This window comes from Corvus cornix, chromosome 2 (assembly GCF_000738735.6).
Source record: "Corvus cornix cornix isolate S_Up_H32 chromosome 2, ASM73873v5, whole genome shotgun sequence".
Lineage (NCBI taxonomy): Eukaryota > Metazoa > Chordata > Aves > Passeriformes > Corvidae > Corvus > Corvus cornix.
In genome coordinates, this window is record NC_046333.1 from 9,573,845 (window position 1) to 9,600,136 (window position 26,292).

The following is a 26,292-nucleotide window of genomic DNA, read 5'->3' on the forward strand; positions in this document are numbered from 1 at the left end:
CTGGATCTGCTCTAGGTGGGTGCCATTCTCATGCCCCTGTAAGCATATCTAGGTTGCAGAAAGCTCAGTGAAGCTAGGGGCTGTTTTTCTTTTACATGTGTGTCTAACAGCTGCTGAATTAAAAAGTGAAGTATTAACTTAGCCACATCCTTCAGCATGGCCTTGACCCACTGAATCAGTAAGAAAAATCCATGATTTTACACAATTTTTAAAAAACTTAAGTAACAGAATTTTGTGCAAAACTTTTAAAATGTTTATTCTCTGATTCCTCTTCAGTCCATTATGGTGTTATTGACTACTATTATCTGTATAGCATAAAGATGTAAACACTTATTTGTTCACAGCTTTATATATAACATCTCAGAGAAGGCTGTTAGGTATGTGACATTAAAAACTGAAACCAGAAAAGAACAAAAGAGCAAAACCAGAAGAAAACCATAGAGAATTACAGTATGAAACCTATTTACACACATTAAACTATACAACATCATAATCTGTACATTTTGTAAAAAATAATCACATTCATTTACATCATCTTTAATTTTTACCATACTTGACAGATATAAAGTTATAACAAAGATGACAAAAGAGAATTTTGAAGTAATACTCATACTAATGTGCCAGCACAAAAAAAGCTGCAGGAAATCATAAATTTATGACAGTGCTTTGAGAAATAGAGGGGTTTGGGACATTTCAGTCACTTTTTTTAGCTGACAATGGAAATGTTGCTGGCTTAGATTTAAATACAACCTGCTATCATTGGGCAGAACCAGATTCAACACAGAGTGGTTAAACCATATCACAGAATGCTCCTTTTAAATGTTATCCTCTTGTAACATACATGTTAGAACACCTTTGTTTTTTTAAAGAATTTTTTTTTTCATAGACAGAATAGCACTGCATCCTAACTTCTGTATTTGATCATGTCAGGGTAGTACTGACAGCCCACAGCTTATATAGGCACTCATGGTAACACGAAGGTACTTCTGTTGGTAAAGGTATTTCCTGTATCACTATGCACAGACAGTAATTGTTCAGGCAGTGACCCTTATACACATAGCAGCTTTCTCTGCAGATTACTTGCCAGGTCTTTCTTTTTATCAGACATATTTAGTACTTGATTTTTCATTAGGGATGTCTGAAAAAAATCTGTATAGACTGAATTTGGACTTTATCCCAAATTGCTTTGCTGGACTGGGCAAATTCGCAGATAACAGAAGATGATTTTTAGAAAAATAGGAGACAAATGATGCAGATGATTCATCTTAGTCTTTGCACGTGGAGTGTGTCAATGCCTTATTTCATCAATCTGCCCCAGACAGTCTCTGGTTTGCTGAGGGTCTATGCCTGTTGCTTTTCCCTTCATTGTGTTAAAGGCAAAAGGAAGCCTGGGGTGAATCAGGATGTGGAGCAGATGCTACAGAGTGGGGCAGGCTGGCTCCAACTTGACTGTAGGAGGTTTTTTGAAATGCTCTTTGCCACCAGTTATCTATTGCTGCTACAGTACAGTCCCATCACAAGCTTAAACTGGGTATTCCTCAGCTGGCTACCTGCAGCACATGACATAAAGAGAATTCCAGGTACTCTAAAGCACTTTCTTTTAGCATATGGTGCCTCTACAAAAGTCAAAAAGCCAAACACCTAAGCCAAAACAACAAACATTTGTTGGAAGCTGAGGCCAGGCAAATCAAAATGGGACATAAAACTATGGGCTTTATCATGGAAGGAACGGACAGCTGACCAAATGAACTGTGGGATCCTCCACTACCTGACCTTTTGAGCTACACTGCACATTTCTTGGAGGATGAGTTAGGGCAACCCTAGTTAACTGGCTTAAAAAGAGGTATCTATGTAACATTACCCAGATAACTTCATGATCTGGAGGGATACATCTTACCTAATTCAGAATATGAAGTGAGAAATTTAAGTACTAGCCAGCTACCCCAGGCTCATTTTATAGTAAGTACAGAGAAAACTAGGTCCAGCTTACCTACCCCAGATGTCCAGTTGAACATGGAAGGAATCATCTTCAACTAGTGCCTATTTCTCTATGATGACTATGGAAGGCACTTCAAAAGAGTCTTTAGCTCAGAGACAAGCATGCAGCTTTTAGACACCAAAACCAGGTCAGATGAATTTCACCTGAGTTTATCAAGCACCCAGCTGAAATTGACTCTGCAGAGGAAAATTTAAGTCAGTGTCCATATATATTTTTAAGTTGTGGTTAGTAAGTGGAGAGCAAGCTGTCACTGTGTTCCTCAGGCATCAGCAGCAGGTAATGCTGACAGAAATCACTCAGAATTAATGGTGCCTCCAGGGGAGGTAAAGCACAACAATTAACCACAGTACTGGGAGTGAACTGAACCATTCTTGCTCAGTAAATACAAGCTGTGCTACTGGCTTTTCAGTGGGAATGGACAAAAAACCCCAGTTTCCTGCTCTGAAAACTTTACAACTCAGTTTGGACCCTGATGGAACCAAAGGGAAAAATGAAGTAAAGGAATAAGGAAGGGGAGGTGCAGGGAAAGGTTACACTTGTCTTGCAGTCTCTACTTCCTCCCCTGATGTTGGTAGGACTGAGAACTAGGATTAGGGATGACAGAAGGCCATGATGTTTCATTGCATTGTTCTTTTGACTCTTTAGAGTCACCACAACACAGAGAAAAAAAATCTAATCCCATACTCCTTGGTAAAATGCAATGAAAGACAATACCATGAGAAGCTGTCTCATTCTGGGTGTTGTAAAGATGCAAAACACTGATCAAGTCCTACATTTGTCAAACTGTTCTGCACCTTTTACAGAAATTTTTATATAATGTGTATCTGTGCATGAAAAGGCAGCTGTAAGTCAAACTGGTGATGATAGGGTTGATGCTGTAACTTTGCATAAAGTTATTTGGAAATCAGAAATTTTCTGGGAGTAAAAGCAAGTGAGCACAGTGCCCTCTACACAAAGCATTATGAGGTTAAACTGTCTCACAAAACAATATTCAAATTATCTGTATTTAGATTATTAATAGAGGGATGAGGTTCTCCAAAGTACCGTACTTTTCATTAGTTTGAAAGAAAAATATATACAGCACCTCTGTCCCCTGTGTGCCATTCTTTGCATGTCCACACAGTCCTTTACAAACTTAGTGATGCCTCTATGTTCTCCCACTGGCAAAACTTCATTGTCTCGTGGCATTTCACCCTACATGAAAAGTAGAATCAAGCCCAAATGCATCTGCACCCTGTTAGAGGAAACGATGCTGGTTTGTTGCAATATAAAATGTATTTTCTTATTAAGGCTTTTCTTTTTACAACCCAGAAATAATTAAAAGTGCAGATTTTCTCCATGCTCACTTAATTAGAACAAAGTTTTCTCTAGGATACAATGTGTTACAAACATGTATAATTGGTGATGCATCCTGCAGAAGAGACTGATGGAAATGACTGCTTGAAACCTCTGTTTCTGTGCTATGATTCTGTCTGTGTGTCAACTCGCTCACATACCCTCATTTGAGCAAAAAGATGAGCACACTTGAAAGCTTGTCACATGTGCCTTTGTACCCTAGAAATTTAGGGAAAAAAAGAACATCCTGCACGTCACATCTCAGGGAGCTGAGCAGTCCCAATGACACTTCAGACAAAGAAGCCTAAAGTGCACTGATGTGTTTAATTTAGGTATTAAAGCAACTCCCAAAGCTGCAATGGGTCTTCATAAATTTGCAGTTAAGAGTTTGTGATAAGTTTTTCCAGAAATCCAGGAAAAATACTAAAGTTTAGCAGTGTTTCCTCAGTCTAGAGTCTTTGGGAATATATTTAGTTTAAATACATGTGTAGGGGGACATCTTTAAGACCCCATGGGAACGTCCTTGGACAGCCTACTTCCAGAATCCAGAATCTCATAGCTACTTTGCCAAGCAGAAAACACTCTGAATGATCTGGAAGTGATCAACAGCTTCTTTGAATTCGAGTGTTGTGAGTAACAATTCATTGAGTGATTGTTGTTTAACTCAAATGATACCTACTGGTAATACCACATTCTGCAGTAATGTGAACTACATGGGGGCCTCTCTATCTTTGGTCTGACAAAACTTTCTATCACTCCAGGGCAATCCCATTAAAAAAAATTGTGTTTGACTGATAAACAGCTGGATTAAATCAGACCAAGAGTTGTAGGGACACTTTGACACCTGCTGACAATATTCCCAGTACTGGTAATATTTTCAAGGATGTACAAATATGCCTGCCAAGAGACGCCCTTGCTGCTGTTCTTACCTTTATCTGACAAGAGTAGGGACCTTGAATTCTGCTGGCTCCATACAATCTGTTATCTGAAATAAGAGGGCAATGGCTTGTATGGAGGTACTCATGCAAATACACTGTATTCCCACTTGCAATGTAGGGTGGATATGGTTAAACGTGACATGGGAAGAAAACATCATTTGGTTTATTTCTTTTAAAGAGTGGAAATGTTCTGTGTATTTTTATAAGACTCAGTCAGTTCTCTGCCTTTTTTTTTTTTTTTAAGTAGGCTTGGCATTGTTGAAGAGTCCTTCTTTATGCCTTTTATGGTAATTTTTAGGGATTCTGTCTAATTGTTTTTTTCTGGAGTCATGGTCAGGACTAAATTTTGAGTCATTTCAGATAGATATAGAACCGAATAAACCTAAAAGAATTTACATTTTTTGTTAAATGTGAGTTGTAACTTCACTGCAATAGTCCTTGTGTTTTGCAGTTAAATATGTAGTCCTAGAGACGTATTTCAGTGATAATACTGTAAAAAACCAGTGTTTTCACTGTGTAATGTGCTATCCAAGGCCGTTTATCCTATGCCAGGCTGCTTTAGCAGTAAAACATACCTCTTCAGAAAATTGTTTAATGAAAGATCAACACAATTTCTGACTTAAAACAGAAAAACAACTGATGATTGCATTAGCACTATTGGGAAATGGTGCAGTTTTATTCAAAACTGATATAGTAGTCTTTTCTGTATGGACTGCAAAGGTAGCCCTACATTCTGCACCCAAACATTAAACTGGGCATTTTTGAAAGTGACAACAGGATTGGAATTGAAGTCTGTAGAAAATAATCTCTGAAATTTATGCCATTAGCCTAGAATTACTACCTTTTTCCCCCTGTGTAAATCATGTTCATGATTTCCTGGATTAGCACACTAAACTCCCACTGTGGTTAATTATGGTCTTAGATTTTTTTTTTCTAATTTTATTTTCCATAATTAGAAAAGAATTTCCTAATCCTCAAGGCAATGTTTCCTTAAGTATAAATAAAGTGTAAGAAATTATCTTGCTTCCCATCTTAACCCTTACATGTGGCAAAGCAGTCTGCATTGAGCAGGACACCCTGCATTGATCTTGCAGCTGTGTTGGAAGGGAAAGGGACTTTCATGAACAATGAATTTTTGAATTGTTACAGCTAGTAAACTGCAAGAGAATATCAGAATTAATATGAATACCATTTAAACAAAACAGAAAGTATCCAGGCTTCTCTGTTATTAACAGGTTGGCTGCACAAATCAATTCCCCAAATACCTACATGTATAAAAGCAAAGCACAAAACTGTACATTTTATAAAATATCACATCAAGCTGCATAATGAATGATATATCCCACAGTTTTTCATGTTTTGGGGGAACTAGCTCATTTATATCATGGTGGTCTCTGTCTGCATAAATGAGTGAGCTCTCGAATTCTGGTGGAGTTGGGAAACACTTTCTGATCCATTTCGAGAAATGGACGAGCTGTGGAGTCTGTAATCTCTGCCTGCTGTCTGCTTCCAGCACAAACTCCGCCACTTTCTTTTCAGCTCCCCCTGCACCTGTGTTAAAAAGAAAATGCAAAATACGAGCTGAAAATTTTCTTTTATGTGAGCAACTTTTCCACGTCTATTGGCTGTCACATGGGGATCTCTAGGAACAGAATCATAGGATGGTTTGGATTGGTACAAACTGTTAAAGATTATGTAGTTCTATCCCCTTCCGTGGGCAGGGACACGTTCCACCAGACCAGGTTGCTCAGAGCACCATCCAGCCTGGCCTTGAACACTTCCAGGGATGGGGCACCCACAGCTTCTCTGGGCAACCTGTTACAGTGTCTCCAAAGAAAAGATTTTTTCCTTCCTAAATCTACCACATATCAGTTTAAAAGTGTCATCCCTTGTCCTGCCACTACAAGCCCTGCTAAGAAGTTTTTCGCCATCTTCTTGATAATCCCCTCTTTATGTACTGTAAGGCGCTATAAAGCTTCCCAGATCCTTCTCCCCTCCAGGCTGAACAATCCCTACTCCCGCAGCCTGTCTTCATGGGAGAGGTGTTCCAGCCTTCTGAGAATTTTTGTGGCCTCCTCTGGACCTGCTCTAACAGGTCCATATCTGTCTTTTACTGGTGACAATTCACTTCTCTTGACCTGCCGGCCACACTTCTTTTGAGGCCAAATACAGTTGGCTTTTTGGGCTGCAAGTGCACGTTGACAGCTCACGGTCCATTCTTCAGCCCCAAGTCCTTCTCTGCTGGACAGCTCTCAACCCCGTCATCCCTCAGTCGGCACTGCACAGACCCAGATGCAGGACCTTGAACTTGGCCCCATTGAACCTCTTGAGGTTCTTTTCACCCTCTCCACAAGCCTGTCATGGTCCCTCTAGATGGCATCCCTTCCCTCTAGAGTATGCAATCAGTTTTTACCAAGGTCACATAACTGAGGCAAAGACTGCCTACGCTGTCTGTGAAGAGGTGCCCCAAGGCCACTTTAAAAATCAGTTTTGTATCACTTGTGCTGCAACAATAGCTTTTGGTATCGAGCTACTTATCACATGTACTCAAAGCACAGAATCAAATGATTAGCCCAAAATCAAGCATCTCATGGAATATCAAAGACCAGAATAGCACTCAGGAGAGCTGAATATTAATTCTCTGTGCAGGCAGGTGTCTTCTTCAGACAGATTCCTTCTGTCCGACACTGCATGGTGGCTGAAATCAAAAGGAATTCCTTGCATCTTTCTCAGTTGAGACTATGAAAACTATGACATGCTGAGCACTTGTGAAAATCTGTTGCTGTTCTGAGGTTTAGATACTGACAGAATATCACCCCTAAATACTTACTAAATGGTGTTTCCAGTTCCGGATAAATTTCCAGGCTTGTTCCTCCTCACTTGTGCAACCCATATTGCTTCTAACAGAGCTAGATTAGATCATGTTAAATAACAGAAGACACTAATATCTCAGTTTGCAAGGAATTAGATTTTAAACAGCTCTTAAAACTCTTCACCCAACTACACTGATTTCTCCTGTTGCATAAAAACTGTCACAAATATATTCTATTAATGGGAATGCAAACACCTTCTAAAACAGTTTCATGTATCAGAGCAGAATTATAGGGACACTTATACATTTACTAAAACCAATATTTAACATTCTCAGTAGGAAAGGTGAGACTTACTTCACTGTTCAAAAAGCAATACAGGACTGCAACAATCAACCCCTGGAAAGAGACAATATTCCTTAGTTAGTAGGCACCACTCACCTAGGTCAATAAAACTTTTTTTAAATAAAAACCTTAAAATTTACCTGAAAAGATCCCAAACACAACTCAAAGATTATTTTATAATTGTTGGAACTGCGGTCAGGAAATAGAGCAAACACTGTATAGTGAACTCCAAATAACGGAATAAGCAACAATGTGGATTTTGCAAGTCTCCTGGGTAAAGAAAAGAGAAAAAGCTGAAATTTAATGATGAGCTCGTTTTACTGAGATAAGAACTTGATGAAATGTCATTTACATAAACCTGGTATGATTTAGGATTTATAAACAGTAACAATAATTTATTACCAATTGTTTTCCTTTCAGGCTTGCAATGAGGTTACCCACATAGTAACTCTGGCATGTGCAATTCCATGTTGTACTTGATCTTGGTGACCTTGCACTCTGCCAAAAGCTGGAGGAAGGTGGCAGGGCCTCTGTAAAAGCCCCCAGCTGCTCTCTGTACAGCAGCGGGGTGTAGGACCTGTCCTCCACTGTGTCTGACACACAGCCCCTTCCCAGCCTGGTTTCATGGCATGGTTCTTGGGCATGGGGTTTTCCTGCATTATTCCACAGGACCACATCTGACAAAGTGTCATGAGTTGCTTCTATCTCTCAAAATATTTTTTACCTGGCATTAAAACTTCAGACTGTTCAAAGTGCAAAGGAATGATGCCTTCCTGCAAAGTCATATTGACAGGTCCTCAAGCATGGAAGGTAAAATCTCTCTTTTGAGGTTAATTGCAGTTAATTTCCTTTCCTTAACTGTATGGTTAGTCTGTGCTTTGCACACACGCAATATGCAAACAGTACCTAGGAAATGTAATCCAGAATAATCTCATCCGTGAGATTTTCATGAGCCCCAAATACTGAAACTTCATAGCTTTACTGATGGTATTAAGCATACACCATTAAATATTTTTCAATGTTGTCAATTAACAAATTTTAGCAGAAGACACTACTGAAGTTAAGGAAAGAGATCTTTAAATTTCTAAGCAGAAGTGCTCTGACAAACAGCTCATGAAACTACTGAAATGATAAATTGCTACTTTTACCTTATCTGTCATTTATTTCACTCTAATAACATCAGTTTTATATATTATACAGGGCCAGTCATGCACAATTTTGGATGTCTAGTATCATATAAAATTTGAGAAGTTATAATGTTGAGTTCCATAACTCATCACTGTCTTGATGAATATAACTTGATTCAACGATGAAAGGATGCTGTTGTGAATTCACCTATTTTAAAAGAAAAGTTAAGGTATTTCAAGTAGTTTTATTTTTTCTCTGTCTGTCTTCATGGCCTTGCCTTGTTCATAATGCCCCAGGGGCTGCATCTGTTTATGTGGAAATAATAATTTCTTACAGTAAAGTTTCTCAAGAATAGTAAACCCCCCACATCTAAAGATGATACCAGAAGCAGGACAAATAGGTTTTCCTTAGCAGAAGAAATCAATTTACTGCTGGAGGAGATGACACTGGCAGCAAATTCCCCGGTTTCCCAAGTGAAATGGAAAACTGATTTTATTTGAACTTAGCCTTATCCACTGCAAAAGTAAAATGAACAACAAAAAGGATGGAACCAGGTACAAGCAGGTTCAGGGGAAGGGAAGGAAAATGGCGACTTGCATGAGTAGTATTCATTTTAGATTCATATTTCACTTTCACTCCACGATTGGTTTAATAATTTTTGTCTCGTTGATGCTACTTTCGCTATACTGGACTTATATTTTAGTGAAAGAAAGGGACAAACAAAATAGCCTTATTCTCTGCATTTTAGAAAACACATTTGCAATTCTAAAAATGAGCCTCCCAGATCTTTAATTTGCTCTGTAGATGCAGTTTCTTGAGGAGGTTAATCTACTTTCCCACGGGTATCAGCTAAAGACCAGAAATACAAATTTAATCAGGCAATCAAATGCTAAAAGCAAAGAATTTGCAGGGCTGAATAATGAAGGACAAGGTTGCTATTAATGTGAATATTTCATATTATGAAGTGCTACAGTAAACTGTGGAAAATGGTGGGACTGAAGGGAAGGGAATGCCCCATTTTCAAAAGATAAATAAATACCACATGGAAGGAAAGAAAAGTTTATGTCACGAGAAGTAAACTTGAAGGAATTTCCTGCCTATAGGTTGGCCATTTTGCCAAATAATAATGTGGCAACCACACAATTTCACCTAGAGTCATTAAGTTTTCCCACATGTTTAGATAATTGAATCAGCAAACACAAAACAAGACCGTTGTAGCTCTGCAAAACAAAAGTGCCCGTCAGTCCTGTTGTGTTGACTTTTCTGTGGCACATCAGAATTCTTCACTTTTTGCATCAAACACGTCACATTGTCCACAAAACACTTAAGGTCCTGCTTCTCTTGGCTTTAAGGATATTCTTTACTTCTGCATACCATGTTTTATCAGCTTTTAGAACAGGAATTCAGTATTTTTTAAATGAAGGAAAGGTGTTATCCAGGAGCGCATTTTCAAAGGCCACTTGCACAGCTTTGGATTTTCAGTGTTCATGTTAGGTTTTGCCACTGAAGTACCATATTGACACCCCGAACTATCAGTGTCTGCATCTGAGCTTTCAAATAAGACCTGCTGCAACAGACTCTTGATTGCAGATTATGACATATCCAGCAGCTCTTATAATAAACAACAATAACAGATAGGGCAATAAGGAACAAAATCAATTTTAGCAATGTATTTGAATTGTGCCCAAACATCCCTTGATTTTAAAGCTGTGGAAACAAAGAGATGTTTTATGATTTGATGTTCAAACCAAAACATAAAAGAAGTCTGAACAGAAATGAAGTTGATCTAAGCCAGAAACAATAATTTTCCTCTAGAAAAGTAAAGATGGCATTTTAAATTAATATAAAACACTATACTTAATATAAAAATTTTTGGTAACAATGTAAGTTCTTTTCAGCTCTTAAAATATATTTAAGTATTTTAGAAATTAAAAAAAAAAGGTTTTAAGGAGGTTGAAGGAAAATGTTTTGATTTTGAAACTTTTCTTATGTCAAAATGAAATATTTATGTATCAAAAGAAAGATAATACTCTTGGTATATTTTATATCAGCGTATTGATTCATGGATTAAACTCAAATTCAAGAATAGCTTATTGGTCTTTATGAAATTAAATATTTTTTACTGAATTTAGTGTTTGAAAAAAATATATTTATCTCCATTTCAGCATAGTTATATTTATTAACCCATATCTAAAAGTAGTTCTAAATTAAATGCAACTATATTAACACAGCAGATGTTGGTTTTCAGCAGATGAAATCTTAAAGAGATTATTTTGGTTCTGTCTATAATATCTAAAAGTATGACTTACTTGTACTGTGACTGGTCATTTCCTCCAACATCTGGAGATCTTAACTTCCGCAGTAAGATTCTTATAATGCTAATGAAAAGTATAAAATTCACCTGCAAAGAAAACAAATAGAATGGTGATCTTTGAATTCTCCACTCAATATGCAGCACAAAGAAATGCTTACCAAGTCAGAAAAGAGTCAAGTCAGCAGTGGGAGTCGTGCACCTCCCTCCAGAAGCCCTCAGCTCTGCAGCACCAGACCTACTGTGTTCTGCAGCATCAGGTTTGCCATGTCCAGCAACACCTGCATGCCCACCAGTACTGCTCTGGCTGGCAAAAGTCTTTGAAAGCCCCAGTTTTCAGAAATATCCTCCTTCCACTACTTCAGCTGAGGACAGACTTCCCAGCAGGATGGGACACTGGATGTGATTTGCTGCAATCAAACTGTCCTAAATTGTCACATGGATTCACAACTGGAAGCCCAGACACAGATTTGACCCTCCCTTGTCCCTCACCTCAGCTTTCAGTATTTTCTGTCTGAATTAGCGTTAGAGAAGATTGTTGCACAGCTGATATGTCTACTCCAATCAAGCACAAAAAGGGCCTCTCACAAGCATCTGACTGCATTGGATATTAATGCTGACATTAGGAATGAAGGAATCACAGAATAGCTGGGGTTGGAAGAGACCTCTGGAGATCAGCTAGTCCAGCTGAATCCCTGCGGTCTAATTCTCATTACAGCCCTCTAAGACAGAACAGTGGCATTATTTTATTTTGTATTTTATTTCATGTTTTACTTTATAGAAAGGCACTTGCATAAAAAATTATTATGATCAGAAGCTAACCAGTCCATAAAACTGAAGTATAAAACTCAGTATATCGTAAATCTCACTCGCATTACTTCTTCAACCTTGACTTTTGGCTTCTTCTGGTCACCATTCCTTCTGGTGTTGGATTCTTTGGTGTGGTCTAGAAAACTGCACATTACACATAGCACGTCCATACTGAAGTAAGGGAACAGTTGGAATCTACACCTTCAGAGCAACAAGTGTGCTGAAAACTGTAACTCCAGCTACATAAACAGCTGCATCAAATGCACACATCTTAGAATAAATTAATCTAGAGAAAAATTTGTATCACTGTGTGAATGAGAATTTTGGTGTTTTAAACTAACCCCATCCCAAAGCACAAAATCTGGAGGTGGGGTACCTAACTAGGCAGTGTCTGTCTCACTGCTATAAATCTCTGTCATCATGTATTGGTGGAAGCCTTCTTCTTTTGCCTAAAAATTTGGTTCTAAGATTTTCAAGTTCAATTAATTTCTGTGTCTTCTCTAACACAGGCTGTAGAATTTGGGATACTAATAAATAAACCATGATCATAGCAAGTGCATGTCCCTCTGTATTTAACATTTTGTTTGAAATGACAGGTGAAGGGAGTGAAAGGAACTGACAGTGGTGAAATAAAAACCTAGGAAAACTTTATCTAATATCTTTTTAAAAAAGAATAAAAAAGAAATGTTAGAAAACATAGGCTTTTGCTGAACTTAACATACATTTTTTCAGGCAGATGATTACTTAGAGGCCTACCTATAAAGCTAACAGACAGAAGCCTGTTATTGCAGATTTATTTGCAGACTTAATGCAGCAGAGTGCACACACCACACACACAAGGGATATTAACTTGCCACATGCACTGGAGCCAGTATTGGTGGCTAAGGAAAGAATAGGGGTAACAGCACATTCATCTGGAACAGTCACATCCTACTGAGTAACTCTGAAGTGTGTACAGCATGAAGTGTGAAAGTCTGCCAAGTGACTCCTCTCAAGCCAAAATTCACAGGAGAAAATGCCAGGGAGGGTTCTGACACACTGAATTAACTGAAGTCATTCCCACTGGGCAGAATGGTATCAGAACCCACTCTCACAATACTGTTAGAGATATCAGACTTTTGCTGCCTGACCAGTAGTCCATTTGCTTAAATCACAACTCATTTCCCAGTCTTCACTAAGAACAAGCTGCAGTTCAGGTCCGGCAATGTGCCCTGGGATAACTTCCACTTCCAGGTCTAGGACTGCTTTGGAGGAGCACTGCCTTCTGGCACACGAAGTCTCAGCTGGTTACCAGATAGCTGCTCAAACTGAGCATTCAGAGAACAGGCTTTCCTTTAAACACCAGGTGGTTTGTTTTGCTTTTATCTTCCAGCATATTTTCTTCATTCCAGATTGTCCCCCATTCTCCAGCTCCTTTGAGGTGCGAGTATTCCCATCACGCTGTAGTTCTGTTTCATGCTCATTTCTTCATAACATAAAACATCTTTGAGGCTTTACCTTATGTCATTTCACAGATATGGCCTACTCTTCTTTCTCTTCAAATTGCAGAATTCACTCTGATGGTGATGACAGGAATTCCTCCCAAAATGATTTTCAGCAGGCACAGATTGAAAGGCAAGCCCAAACATAATGCAAACTCCTGAAATCTTGTGTAATCTAATAATGCCCTAGATTTTCTGCCTACAGTTTTAAAAATGAAGCAAGCGTATCTAAAATACATTAATTTGCTCTCTGACTGTTTTCAGAAATGGACATATAACTGTAGTATATTATGCCCAATGTTAATTACACAATCATTACAGTGAACAGGAATATTATTACACTACTCCAGTAATTCTAATGAGTTCCAAACAGGAAAAGCCCTGTGAAACATTCTCAAATGGTATTATTTTGCAAACACTTCATATTCCATAAATATTTCAGTAGGCTACCAATTGAAGAAAGACATACACTTTTTTATGACTAATATCAGATTCTCAATTGCAGGACTACTATTTACACACAAAATCAAATATGCAATTCATTGAAAAGTATAATTAGATTTTTGCTTCCTCCAGGCTCATAAACAGGAGAGATGTTAAAGAAAGAACAACACACAAATAAAAGCAACTGCTCATTTAATACGAGGCAGATAAATTTTGAAGGCAACAAATTTAATGGCCTTGGCATCTGTTTAACATTTCTCCTGCAGCACAATTTCTTTTCATTAAAACAGAATTCTTTCCTATCTGTAACTAGCAGTAAAGAATAATGGCTACATGCACTGCACAATGCTGAAAATATCTATAATTCATGCTTCAAAGTTTACTTACTATAATAGAAAATAAAATTGGTATTCGTATAACCCACCAGGGACCACCATGCTCATTTGTATCCCAGCAACTATAAAAAAAAGAGGGAAAATCATGTTGACATTAATATCATCTGGCAAGCAAGACCTATGAGGAGAAGTATTTCTTATAAGCACACTGAAATAATGCCTGTTCTAACCTAGAATTTGGCATTCAGTCATTTCCTGCTATTAATTTTATTTCCTTTGTTTTAATATGCATACTCAATTTCCCCACCAGGAGCACTGCATCCAGGTGTGAAGTCCTGAGCATAAGAAAGATGTGGATCTATTACAACAGGTCTGGAGGGGGCCATGAAGGTGCTCAGAGGGCTGAAGTACCTCTCCTACAAAGACAGGTTGAGAAAGTCAAGTTTGCTTAGCCTGCAGAAGAAAAGGATCCAGGGAGAATCCACTGTGACCTTTCAGCACTTAAAGGGGGCTTATAAAAAACAGAGAAAATGACATTTTGCCAGGACATGTAGTGATAGGACAAGGGAGAATGGTTTAAAAATGAAAGAGGAGAGATTTAGACATTAGGAAGAAATTCTTTCCTCATAAAGTTGCAGAATCATTTAGGTTGGAAAAGACCTCTGAGATCATTGAGTCCAGCCTTCGACCAAGCACCACCATGTCAACCAGGCCATGGCACTGAGGGCCACATCCAGTCATTTCCTGAACACCTCCAGGAAAGGTGACTTCACCACTTCTGTGGACAGCCCATTCCAATGCTTTACAACCCCTTCTGTGAAGAAATTCTTCCTGATGTCTTAACTGAACCTCCCATGGCACAGCTTGAGGCCATTTCCTCTTGTCCTGTCACTGGTTGCCTGGGAGAAGAGACCAATCCCCACCTGGCTACAGCCTCCTTTCAGAGAGTTGTGGGGAGTGATAAGGCCCCCCCTGAGCCTCCTTTTCTTCAGACTAAACATCCCCAGCTCCCTCAGCTGCTCCTCACCAGACCTGTGCTCCAGACCCTTCACCAGCTCCATGGCCCTTCTCTGGATACATTCCAGCCCCTCAATGTCTTTCCTGTGGTGAGTGGCCCAGAACTGGACACAGGTCTCAAGGTGTGGCCTCACCAGTGCATTACTGTGAGGGTAAGGAGGCCCTGGCACAGGCTGCCCAGAGAAGCTGTGTATGCCCCATCCCTTGAAGCGTTTAAGGCCAGACCGGATGGGGCTCTGAGTAACCTGGTCTATAGTGTGGCATCACTGCCCATGGCAAGGAGGGTTGGAACTAACCAATCTTCAAGGTCACTCCCAACCCAACTCATCCCATGATTTTATGAAATCAGCTAAAACATCAAGCACACTGGGCTGTACCATTAGACATCATAGAGGATGTTGACCTTTTTGGGAATAAAGCTTAGTTTCACTTAGTGTAAGGGCACTTCTCCAGAGTGCACTTATCACTGACCCTCTGGGTAGCCGAAAGATCGAAAGCAACTGACAGGTGCAATTGAAATTACATAATTTCTTGTGGGATAATCAGGTTATAGATGCCTGGAACTTGTTTGTGAAAATGTGAGACTGAACCTGAAAAACTGAATATTTAATTTTCACCCTGGGCTCAGCACTTTTGATCCAAATACTCTAAGTCCTCTGAAAGGTTAGTCAGATTAAAGATTAATTACACTTCAGAGTTCCTCTGTAATCATAATGACAAAGGAAAAAGGAGTTTGCCTTTGGTTTAGAGGTCTTGCAAAGAAAGCCTTGAAATTATGTAGGGCATGATTTTTCAGTTTAGTTACAGCTTTCTCTCTCACACACTCACCCAGTGTCCTCTAAAATGATCCGTGTCACTGTCCACGTAATAATGAATATCGTAGGAATTCCTGAAAAATGCCAAAGAGGTTTAGAGAATGATCACAAAAATGCAAGTCCACAAAAAAAATGTTCGTCCTACTAGTAGCCAGTTATCGCCCAAATACACAGCACATAGTAAACAGTTCAGTGAATGGAGGGAGAGGCCCATCTGATGAGCTACATGATGTCAGAAATGTATTAGAAACAAAGACTGCAGGGAAGTGGGTCTATTTCTTATAAAAATGCAGCCATAATTACTAATACGCAAAAAAAAAGCCTTTCTTAGGTTTCTTGCAAGGTGTCAGAGTGTCTTACAGGAAAATAGATACAAGTTGTGCATTCCCAATGCACCTCCAAGGACTGCAATATAAAATTGAACTATAAATCATTTCATAAGGAACCTTGTCCACACACTGGTTTATTCCCATTTCCCAGCAACACCCAAATGTTTTATGACCACCTATTACTGAAGTATTAAAGTGTTCCATATAAATATCAACACACTTTCTGTAAATGAAGGGAATACATGTATTTAAAACCAGATGGGCAGTATTATTGGGCTTTTCAAAAACAAAAATTGCATAGTACAGCTCATGGCTGTGCAGCTAAACTTTAATTTTCCTCGCAAATTAGGACACCTGAATCATATGTTTTGCAGTGGCAGTCTTTGCACAAGAGGAATCCCTGGGTGTGGTGCAGATGGCACAGGTGGAAGTTGTGCCAGGGATCAAGCCAGCAGTGGTGCTCCAACAGTTTTGTGCCTACTCTTTCCTGTGCTACAGCAGCTGTAACCTGTGCTGGAGCTGAACTGAGGAACTTGTGAGTCTGAGGAGTCACCAACAGAGACAGCTCAACTACCTTGGTATGAAATAGTGAACCTGACTAACACTCACATACAGAAAAAAGAACATTACTGGATGATGTGTGAGTTCTTACCCCATCCTATCAGCAGGTAGATTGTGAAGTGTCTGTTGGGGGAGAATATTAGCACAAGGAGGATGTGGAGGTAAAGTCCTTCTACTAAGAGCCAGTAAAAGTTTGCCATGACACCATACTGAAAAAACACCAGAATTGCCTTGCAGCCCACCTGAAATATGAGAAGAGGGATCAAATTTGTTGCAGGAAAGATGCCGTATTATTTTTACTAGTACAGCCTATAAATCTTAGCTGTCTTTGTAATATCGGTAAACCAGGTCCAGTAGAATTTTCTATCTTCAGTCAAGCAAATTGTAACATTGTAAATGTTACTGTATATATTAAAAGAAAATGAATTATTAAAAATTATTTAGATGGCTCTCATTGCAAATTCACTCAGAAATTTTGAAATCGTTATAGGATAAACATTGAAAAACATGGTGGTTATCAATAAATGCACACTTTTGCAATGGTTTGTTAATGAATGGCTATAAAATTAAATGATCATCTACTAGGAGTCTAATAAATGTATTAAAACCTCATCTGACTTACTAACACGGTAACAGTTAACAAAGAAACTGCTTTATGAATTTTCAAGGCTAAATGTGAAACTGAGTGAAAAATATAACTTTACATGATGACTAAGTAGACTTAGAAGAAAAAGTTGACTGGACTTTTAAAAATTATATTTTCCTTTTAGAAAATATTTTAGTGTTTCTTAGTTAACAAAACACATAGACATGTATCAAAAAATGATACTTATAGTCTGTGTGCTGCTCTTCAGAATTAATTTTCAGATGTCTGTGCTGCTGATGTTCCACAGTGCTGGCTGCTGCTACTTTGGTACCTCCCAGCAGGAATCTGGGATGTGAGAATTGAATATGAAAATGTTCATATGGACTGAGAATGTGCTGAGAAATGTGATGATATTGTGAATGTAACAGACGAAACAAACTGGACCAAATAAAATCTCTAGCTTCTGCCAGCTTTACTCACTTCTCCAGTTTAAATACCCTTCATACCTCAAATTTTCTGTTAAAATTCCAAATACACCAGATACCTAAGCAGGTAACTTACTTTTAGCGATTGATTCCTGTCTCTAAACATAGATGTCTATTAAGAAGTGAGACACAGTCACCAGCTGCTAAGCCAGAAGGGCAGACCTCCTTATGGATACTTCTTTGTATCCATCAGCCCCCTATGATGTCTCAGACACCTCAGTGCACCCCAAGTAACGTACATGTCTGTATTCATGCCTATGTACATGCATATACAGAAAACTGAGGAAGAGTCCAAAGGCCTGAATTCATTTCACCTGATTTTAGCTGCCTACAACCAAGGTTAGAAAGCTAGCTTTGGTAAGACTGATCTTACCTCCGGACCTCATATCCACTGAAGGGATATCCGTTGCAGATCAGCAGTGGGCCAGAAGATGTAAAATGGATAAAAATTAGCATTTCAAAATGTGTGAAAAGGCGAAATTGTCAAGCAAGTTGAAATTTGCTTTTATGTTTATGATTCCATACAATCAGACTAGCAGTGAAAATTTTGTAATCCCTTATAAATTCCAATACTCCCTTGTATTACATTCTCAATTTATATACCTTGCATCAAAGTATTTTCCCTTCCTCCTGCAAGCAATTCTGTTTCAGCTGTGTTTGCAGATGCTGAACAGTGAAGGTATCTATCAGTAAAATTAGCCAAAATTAGTGCTCCATGTAATCCAGACCTACTTACAGTGCCTTATGTATGTTTTAGTGTTTTAGACCTCTGTGAGTGCAGCAGAACTGTGGAACATCACACACATGTGACAAAAGGGCCAAACCCCGTGTGCTCTGAAAGGCAGCACCAAGCCAGGGTAAGACAGAATAGCCTTGCCAGGCTGGTGCCAGATCATCCCACATACAATGCAACAGAAATTACTCAGCAGTTCACAAAATTGGCCATATTTAAATAGGAAATTATAAGGCTTTGTAGCTAAGATAACTGGAGAATAAATGAAATTGCAGAAATCAAGTAGCATTTTGAGAGTCCACTGAATAGTCGTTCTAGGACCTAAGAACTTCTGATTACCCCAGCAGTCTGTCTACTATCTATTTTGCCTAACTGGGGTCTACCAACTCAGTTCCTGTTTTTTCCTGTTAGAAATATCCCAGATTATGAGTTCCTATGTACAGCTTGGTAGTCACTGCTAAGAACTTCATGGTTTGGGACAATACGGCTTCATCAAGAGAAAAATATCTTCTTCCATTTTTTTTCTCACAAGCTTAAACTGTACTTAATTAAAATTAGAAGGGATTTTTTACTGAAATAACAGGGACAGAGAAGTAGGAATATGATATATAGGTCAGTCTTTTAACAGCAACACTTGAGATTTTTTTAAACCCTGTGCATGAAAACACAGTAAACATATTAGCTTGCCAAGAATGCAAGAGATGATAACACCTCTGTCACAGCCCAGAAGTACAGAGGAGTTAATGAAGAAAACTCCTGCAAATATTTAATTTCCTGAGTTATTTCCCTCCCTCCGCTGATACCTGTCCAATTCCTGGACCCCTGATAAAGCTGCTGGAACACTTCCAGAGCATCTGCCTTTAATCACTCCCAGCTGATGGCACTCTTGTTTGTCTTCAACTCTCCCAGCTGATTAATGCAGTGGCCATACTTATTCTGAGCTATATCTGGTTATGATTTGTCTTAGCTGATGACAAGTTGTCCTTCATGGACATGCAAACAATGTTAATGTCTCCTACTTGTGCTGCAACCTTCTTTCTCTGGCTAATTCTAACAGACCATTCTCCTAGTCATTATACTCTCTACAGAACTGTCTACACTGAAATCTTGGTACTCCTAAATATTTAAAAGGATCATGGAGGAAAATTCAGTGACAAAATAGTGGTAACACTAGGTAGAAAATGAGGTTTATTACCCATGAGGTTTGATCCTCTGGACAGTGAGCTGTGTTGGAGCTGGAATAGAGAATATCATCCTTGACTAAAACAGAGATGGCTCTTAGAATGAAAGAGAGGAACAGGTTCAGATGGATGTAGTTCCGAGTACAATGAAGTTTCCTGCGATGAGATTTAAAAACAGGCATTTTAGGTTATGATGCAGAAAATGTTGAACAGACTTCTATTACTCTTTGGACATTTCTTAGCAATACGAACCTTGAGTAAGAGCATACCCTTTCCTTTTCTGTCATTTTGTCAGTGCTGCCTTGCTGTTTCCTTTTATCGCTTACTTCTGTTCAGTATCATAGACTAAAAGATCCCAGTGGTATTTCTCTCACATTTTAACATAAACTGACAATAAACATAGATTATTATATCCTTCTGTGTGCGCTCATTCCAGTGTTTTTCTTGCAAACACAACTTTGATTATCCTGGATGTATTTCAGATGTGCTCTCACTTATTATTTTCTGGTTTCATTCTTTTATTTAACTCCTGTATTTTGCACATAGTGACTTTTGATCCTATGATGTAGGCGTATGCAGGAGCAATTAAAAATGCATTCAAAACATTTGATCACCTATCCTTTCCATCCAATGAATGCGAAACTTTTCTTCTTTTGTCTGGCAGCCATGTGAAAGTCTTACAAACAAATGGCAGATTAAATATTCCAAATAAGTCAATGAGTACTCAGGGGAAGCAAGCTATAAATTGAGGGCTTTCCCCTTAAAATACAATCCCTTCAAGATTTTCCTAATTTTTTTTATATATCAAATCCCCAGAAACCAAATTGATAAGAGGTTTTTGTGGTCACAACCAGCACCTTGAGCTGCACCTGGAAATAGGCCAGAAGATGCGGCATTTTAGCAAGTATGAGCAGCAAAAGAATGAAGATGCAATAGGTGTAATGGCAGTGTGCAGTGGCAACTTCCAAATATTCTTCCAGTTGAGATTTTCAACACACACTGTATAATCCATTCTGAAACTACTAAAACAAGAATATTTACAATGAGTGTAGGAAAATAAAGAACAGATCAGCCTTGCTAGCCCTGAATTTGGCAAAGGACATAATATCAGGCTGAATTTTAAACAGTCAAAAATGCAGTGATTGCTGCGGCCATGCACATCCTTTGCTGAGATACCACTATTATGTTGGACTGCATCACATGTTCCTGTGCAATTCAGAGATATATGCAAGCTGCAAATAGGAGGAAACTATTTTTCTTGAATAACTCATGCAGATGATTAGTTATTCATCCTATTCAGTAGCTGAAATAATGAATGTTAAATGCATACAAGTGGAAGTGTTCAAGAGGTGTTTGGATGCAGCACTTGAGGATAAGGTTTAGGGGTGATTATGGCAGTGCTGGGTTGATGGCTGGACTAGATGATCTTGAAGGTCTCTCTCAACCTTGGTGATTGGGTGGTTCTGTGATTTACAGCCCCACTTGGACAAAGTAATGATTGCCTTTGCCTTTGATTACAGTACTCCTGGCAACCACCCAGAATCTTCCACAAAATCTGCCCACTTGTCCAGTGGTGAGACCAGCATCCCGCTAATTCTCAGGAGCAGTTCAAGGCGTCAATTTTAATAACCAAATAGAAAATGCTTTATATAATCATTCCTAAATCACTATTCTCTCTTACATGGGCTGTAATGCCTCTAAAATTTGTAAAATGCTTTGAAAATTGTTAATATGATCAGTGCTAGCAAAAATCAAGTCAGCATTACATTACTGTCAGCTGTTTAACTGCAAAAAGTGTAAACTCAGTGCATTTTTTAAGCATCTGAGCAATCAGACAACAGTTAAAGCTGTCTTATCATTAATATTTACTCAGGAAAAACACATACCTGAAAAGGCAAAGAATTATACTTCCTGTTGTAAGAGCAATCAGAGATACGCTGTATCCAAGAGTATAAATTGCTTTCACCCTCACATAGAAGTTGACCTGCACAGAAAAATACATATGCAGAAACTACTTACTGATACGGAAAATTGTCTGTGAAATGATGTAATTGTCAGCTGAATAGCTCTGAAAGCTAAAGCATGATTTTCACTCTTTGCACTGCAGTACATGATGAAAATGTTCTATCTCTATTCCAACACATTTTGCAAGGCAACATCTCAAGACAATTGACTTCAGTAGAAAATTCAGCCTCAGGAACTCAAAACTTAGACACACAATCTGGTACCATTCCAGTTGATTATACCATGTCAATGAGGTCAAATAAAGTGTCAGATTCCTCAATTTCCATGAACACAATCAAACTGGTAAGAGCAAGTCAGTTTGAAAGAACAGATTATCTCTAAAAGAAATAATTTGTTGCGGTGGCTAAGTCCACTTTACACCCCCCAAGTTGCTCTAAAAGTGATCTCTCCTTACAACACTGTGCTAGAAAGTTCTCCCTTTGTCTCGATTCTGCTGGTCACTGGCCCTCTCCCCCCTCCCATCCCTTTTCCCACTGGCCCCTGTTATGTCACTCAACCTTGCCTCTGCCCCCGAGCCCTCAGATTATTGGTTTTGGATGCTCTGCCCGCCTTTGGGAGCTCTTGGGATAAAACTGGTGCAGGCTTTCAGTTCTGGGTTCTTCTTGCCTCTGTTCCCTTTGGGTGTGTTGCCATTACACACCTCGGAATTGCATGCAAAGAACCCCTCTCGCCTCTCTGTCTCCGGTTCGTGCACAGACTGTGGGTGCGAGCGGCTGTCCGCGACTGCCTGCGAAGGTGAGATGGTGTGCACGCGTGGGTGCTGGCAGAGTGCTGCCTAAGCGGTCCACGAGGGACCCTGTGGAATAAACGCCGCATCGATCCACCGAAGCCCTCCTTCCATAATAATTCCTTCAGTCCTTCTGCTCTAGAGTACTTTGTAATGCAGCTATACAAGAATTTAATTTTGAAGACAAGTTTAAGTCTCATTAATTTCCTACTCTAAATGTTCAAATACTTTATTATATGGTGACCCAAACAACCCTTCCTTTAGTGAAGTTACATGCTAAAACTTGGAAAATAAATTTTTCAACAGAGGGAAAGCAGGCTGAAATGCACACTCTGCTGATTAACTGCAGTTATTTGTAAATTTACCAGCTACATACTACATTAAGTCCTATTCTGAGTAACAACATCAAGAAAAATAGGGCTAAATATTTTCAGAATTAAACTGCTTCTCCATTTATGCCTACAACAGTCATTAGACTGACATTAATGTCCACTCAAGCTAGATAAAATATTAAAACATTGAAGTTTTTTTATTACATTAAGAAATTAAAGGTTTTAAAAGCAAGGTGGAACATGCTACATGTAACAGAATTTCAATATCTAGTGCCATGGTTATCATTTACCTTCCCAAATGATGGTTGTAAAAACTAGCAAGGAAGCAACACTCTTAACTAACATAGCCAAAGGAATCTTAAATCACTTAGTATATTTATTTTTACAGCATTCAAAAGGCCAAGTAAGGAGCTTTTTTTAGTAATCCAAATTCATGATGAAATTAGCTGGACATTCACTTTGCAAATATTATCTAGATATGGAAAAGACTAAATTAAATGTGAAATGAAATGAAGACTCTTGCAACCGCACTGTCGTAGATATGGTTAAAGTGGAAAAATACAGGAAACAACTGCCATGGATCTTAAGTGCATTCATAGCGATTCTTATGCTTGTTATATATTTCAGCCATTCGATTATAGAATAAGAGACTTTGGCATAAAGAAAGTAGCTGTTCAAACTGCATTGGGATGACTGAGACATGCCCAACAACAAAGCTGGACTGGGTTAATTTTTCATCATTCCACACCACTTTGAAAATTCTGTCCAGATTTGATTTCAGGAAAACTCCACTGACTGAGACTTTTAAAATTGGACCTATCTGATTTCAGAAATCCTAAATGAAGGAAAAAAAGGTGGAAACCCTACATGAACTTACTAACAAAGCATCAGCTGTCCAGCCACACTGCTGTAACAGTGCCTTGAATTTAGCCTCTGGCCAAGTACTCTGAGCTTGACAGCAACTGTCAGGCTTCTGCACATGAAGTGACTCCGTCACTTTGCCCTACTAGGGAGAACAGAAGAGCTTGTCTTCTGCCAGAAAAAAACCACACTATTTAATGTAATATTTCTGGCATTCTGTACACACACATGACCCCTACAAAAAATAGTCAGACTAAAATCAAAAGAGGAACCCCGTGTACTTTTAGCCCAGCAAACAGCTGTTGGTATCAGCAGGACTGAGTCTCTCTGCTGGCCATTGCTTTGCCAAACAGATGAATGTAGAACAGCTGCATGTGGGTATGTCAGGACTGAAGTTAATCAGCCAGGAGTGCTTGGACATTACCTGAACACTGACCATGGTCATTTTGTTCAAGCTAAGCATGAGAAAATAAAAAATAATTACACAATTGAAATTGTTTTATCATATGATATAGATTTTTCAATTATCCTGTATTCTGCACTGGAAATGGTAGAAAAGAACACCTTTCCCTTTTTCTCAGACATTTTACTGGTTTAGTTTCATAACGATCAGAAATCTTAGAAGCTATAGAATTTTCTACTGATCAAAAATTAACCCTGCTTCTCAAACTGCTGCAAAGGTAAGTGAACACTAACCCATTCTTAATCCATTACATCACAAATTACAATTATTCAAATTCATGTGCTTTGATTTTAAAAAAAAGTTGGGGTTTTAGGAGCTCTCCTGTTTTTTTTTTCTGTTAAAGGAATTTTCCCCATTCGTGTTGCTAGGGGGACAAATTGCTGGGTACTTCAGAAAAACAAAAGAGCTGGCTATAGGGGGTGGCGTGCATCTGGATACTCTTTAGTTTCACCTGGGTGTGCAGTCAGTCAGTCCCCGGCGTTTGGACAGAGAGAGAGGCTGCTTTCTTGGGGTTGCATTTTCCTTCTGCTGGAGAAACCCCAGGAAAATGCAGCCCACCTTCCCTGCCCCGCTGGGAGCTGGGCCGTGGCCGCCCTGCCTCGCCGCTGCTTCGAGCCTTTGCTGCATTGTAGCCGTGCTCACCCTGCCTGCCCAGACTTCCCGGGGGTTCCCCATTTGGATACATCGCATCTGCCACCCGAGATTTGTGCTCGTCCCTGCCGTTCCAGCCTGCTGTTCCAGCCTGCTATTCCCGAGGGTCCGGCCGGACACCGGGATCGGCTGCCCAGGGGTTTGTGAAGCCTTTGTTCCATCCTTCCCGGGATCCCAGGGCACCGGTGCCGCGTGCTCCCCGAGCTCGCTCCGGAGCGCCCCCTGCAGCCGCGGGGGAACCATCGCACCTGCCCTGCTCACTGGGAGCCGCCAGCGCCCCTGCCGGCTGCGAGCGGAACTGCACCCGAGGGGAAAGGGCCTGACAGCCGAGAAGGCTGGGACTGGGTTTGTGATTGTTTGCTGTTACTGCCATGGTTATTGCTGTTTGTTTGACTGGTTATACACACATAGATACATAATAGTAAAGAACTGTTATTCCTATTCCCCACATCTTTGCCTAAATGCCCCTTGATTTCAAAAGTATAATAACTAGGAGGGAAGGGGGGTCGCATCTGCCATTCCAGGGGAGGCTCCTGCCTTCCTTAGCAGACACCTGTCTTTTAAACTAAGACAAAAAAAAAATTAGATTATTAGAATGTTATAGACGAATAGCATGAAGCACTTTATTAGACTCAGCACAAAAGATGATGCAATCATACTGGTCCTTAAATTTCTTGTATGAACCTAAAGCAGATGTGTCTTAATTTGCCAGTAAGACCTCTATAACTCCTAGTGACTCAACAAAAAAAAATTTAGTAAATGGTGTTCTCAAATTATACGTCAATTAAATATACACACAAACTCCAAAAAGACAAAGAATTAAATTCCACATTGTGCTGTGGCAATTGAAAACCCAGAAAATCATTAGACTAATATTGACTTAGTCACAGCTATGATATATTTGTCACTCATCTGTATTTTACCTAGTACCCTTTAGAAACAAACTCTTTGTATCATATTGCTGCAAAAGAAACAGGCAAAGCAATGCCAAATCTGATAGAACAAAAAACCAATGTCTTTTACACAAGATGGGATATCTTACTTCTGTCTTACTACTCTGTGCAAACCATAATCACCCAGATCTCAACTAACATTTAGCTTTAACCTCTAAACTTAAAATATAAATGTGCAAGATTGGAAGGAATAAAATGACTGCAACAAAGGCATGGATTAACCAAAAGAGAATTTCAAAATAAATTATATTTAAAAAATATTTTAACACAGAAGAAATATCATAACTCCTTCAGATTTTATAGCTGTTTTCAAAGGATAAACTGATTCAAGTCATACACATGAAATTGAAATGAAATTATGAAATTGAAATGACATGAACTTTTCTGCAAGTCTAACAAAATCAGTACTTTTGCAACATATTAAGAACAGCTGCCCTGTGGAAATTATTGGCAGGATTATTTAAGCAATACTGGTTCCAAAACTGAAATCCAACAATTTATTTTTAAAGTTCTGAGGAAAATATTAAAATTACAACCACTAAACTAAAGTCAGTAGGTGGTTAGGCACAGAAAAAAAAAAATCAGTGGCTTAAGATTTTCAGAAAAAAATAATGGAAATGGTTACAGAAAGTGTAAA

General features: G+C 39.0%; 1 protein-coding gene across 2 annotated transcripts in view; it reads right to left on the reverse strand.

The window, feature by feature from the left end:
* Positions 1-230: 230 nt before the first annotated feature.
* Positions 231-26,292, reverse strand: part of VIPR2 (vasoactive intestinal peptide receptor 2) — a 51,748-nt gene continuing 25,686 nt past the window's right edge. For both annotated transcript variants that reach the window (XM_010394867.3, XM_039549261.1), the window contains exons 5-13: positions 21,530-21,627; positions 19,658-19,799; positions 16,750-16,900; positions 15,782-15,842; positions 13,989-14,058; positions 10,865-10,956; positions 7,568-7,697; positions 7,440-7,481; positions 231-5,823 (exon numbers count right to left, since the gene is read on the reverse strand). In XM_010394867.3, the coding sequence (XP_010393169.1) occupies positions 5,650-5,823; positions 7,440-7,481; positions 7,568-7,697; positions 10,865-10,956; positions 13,989-14,058; positions 15,782-15,842; positions 16,750-16,900; positions 19,658-19,799; positions 21,530-21,627 (960 nt within the window). In that variant the 3' untranslated portion in view covers positions 231-5,649. The remainder of the gene's footprint in view (positions 5,824-7,439; positions 7,482-7,567; positions 7,698-10,864; positions 10,957-13,988; positions 14,059-15,781; positions 15,843-16,749; positions 16,901-19,657; positions 19,800-21,529; positions 21,628-26,292) is intronic.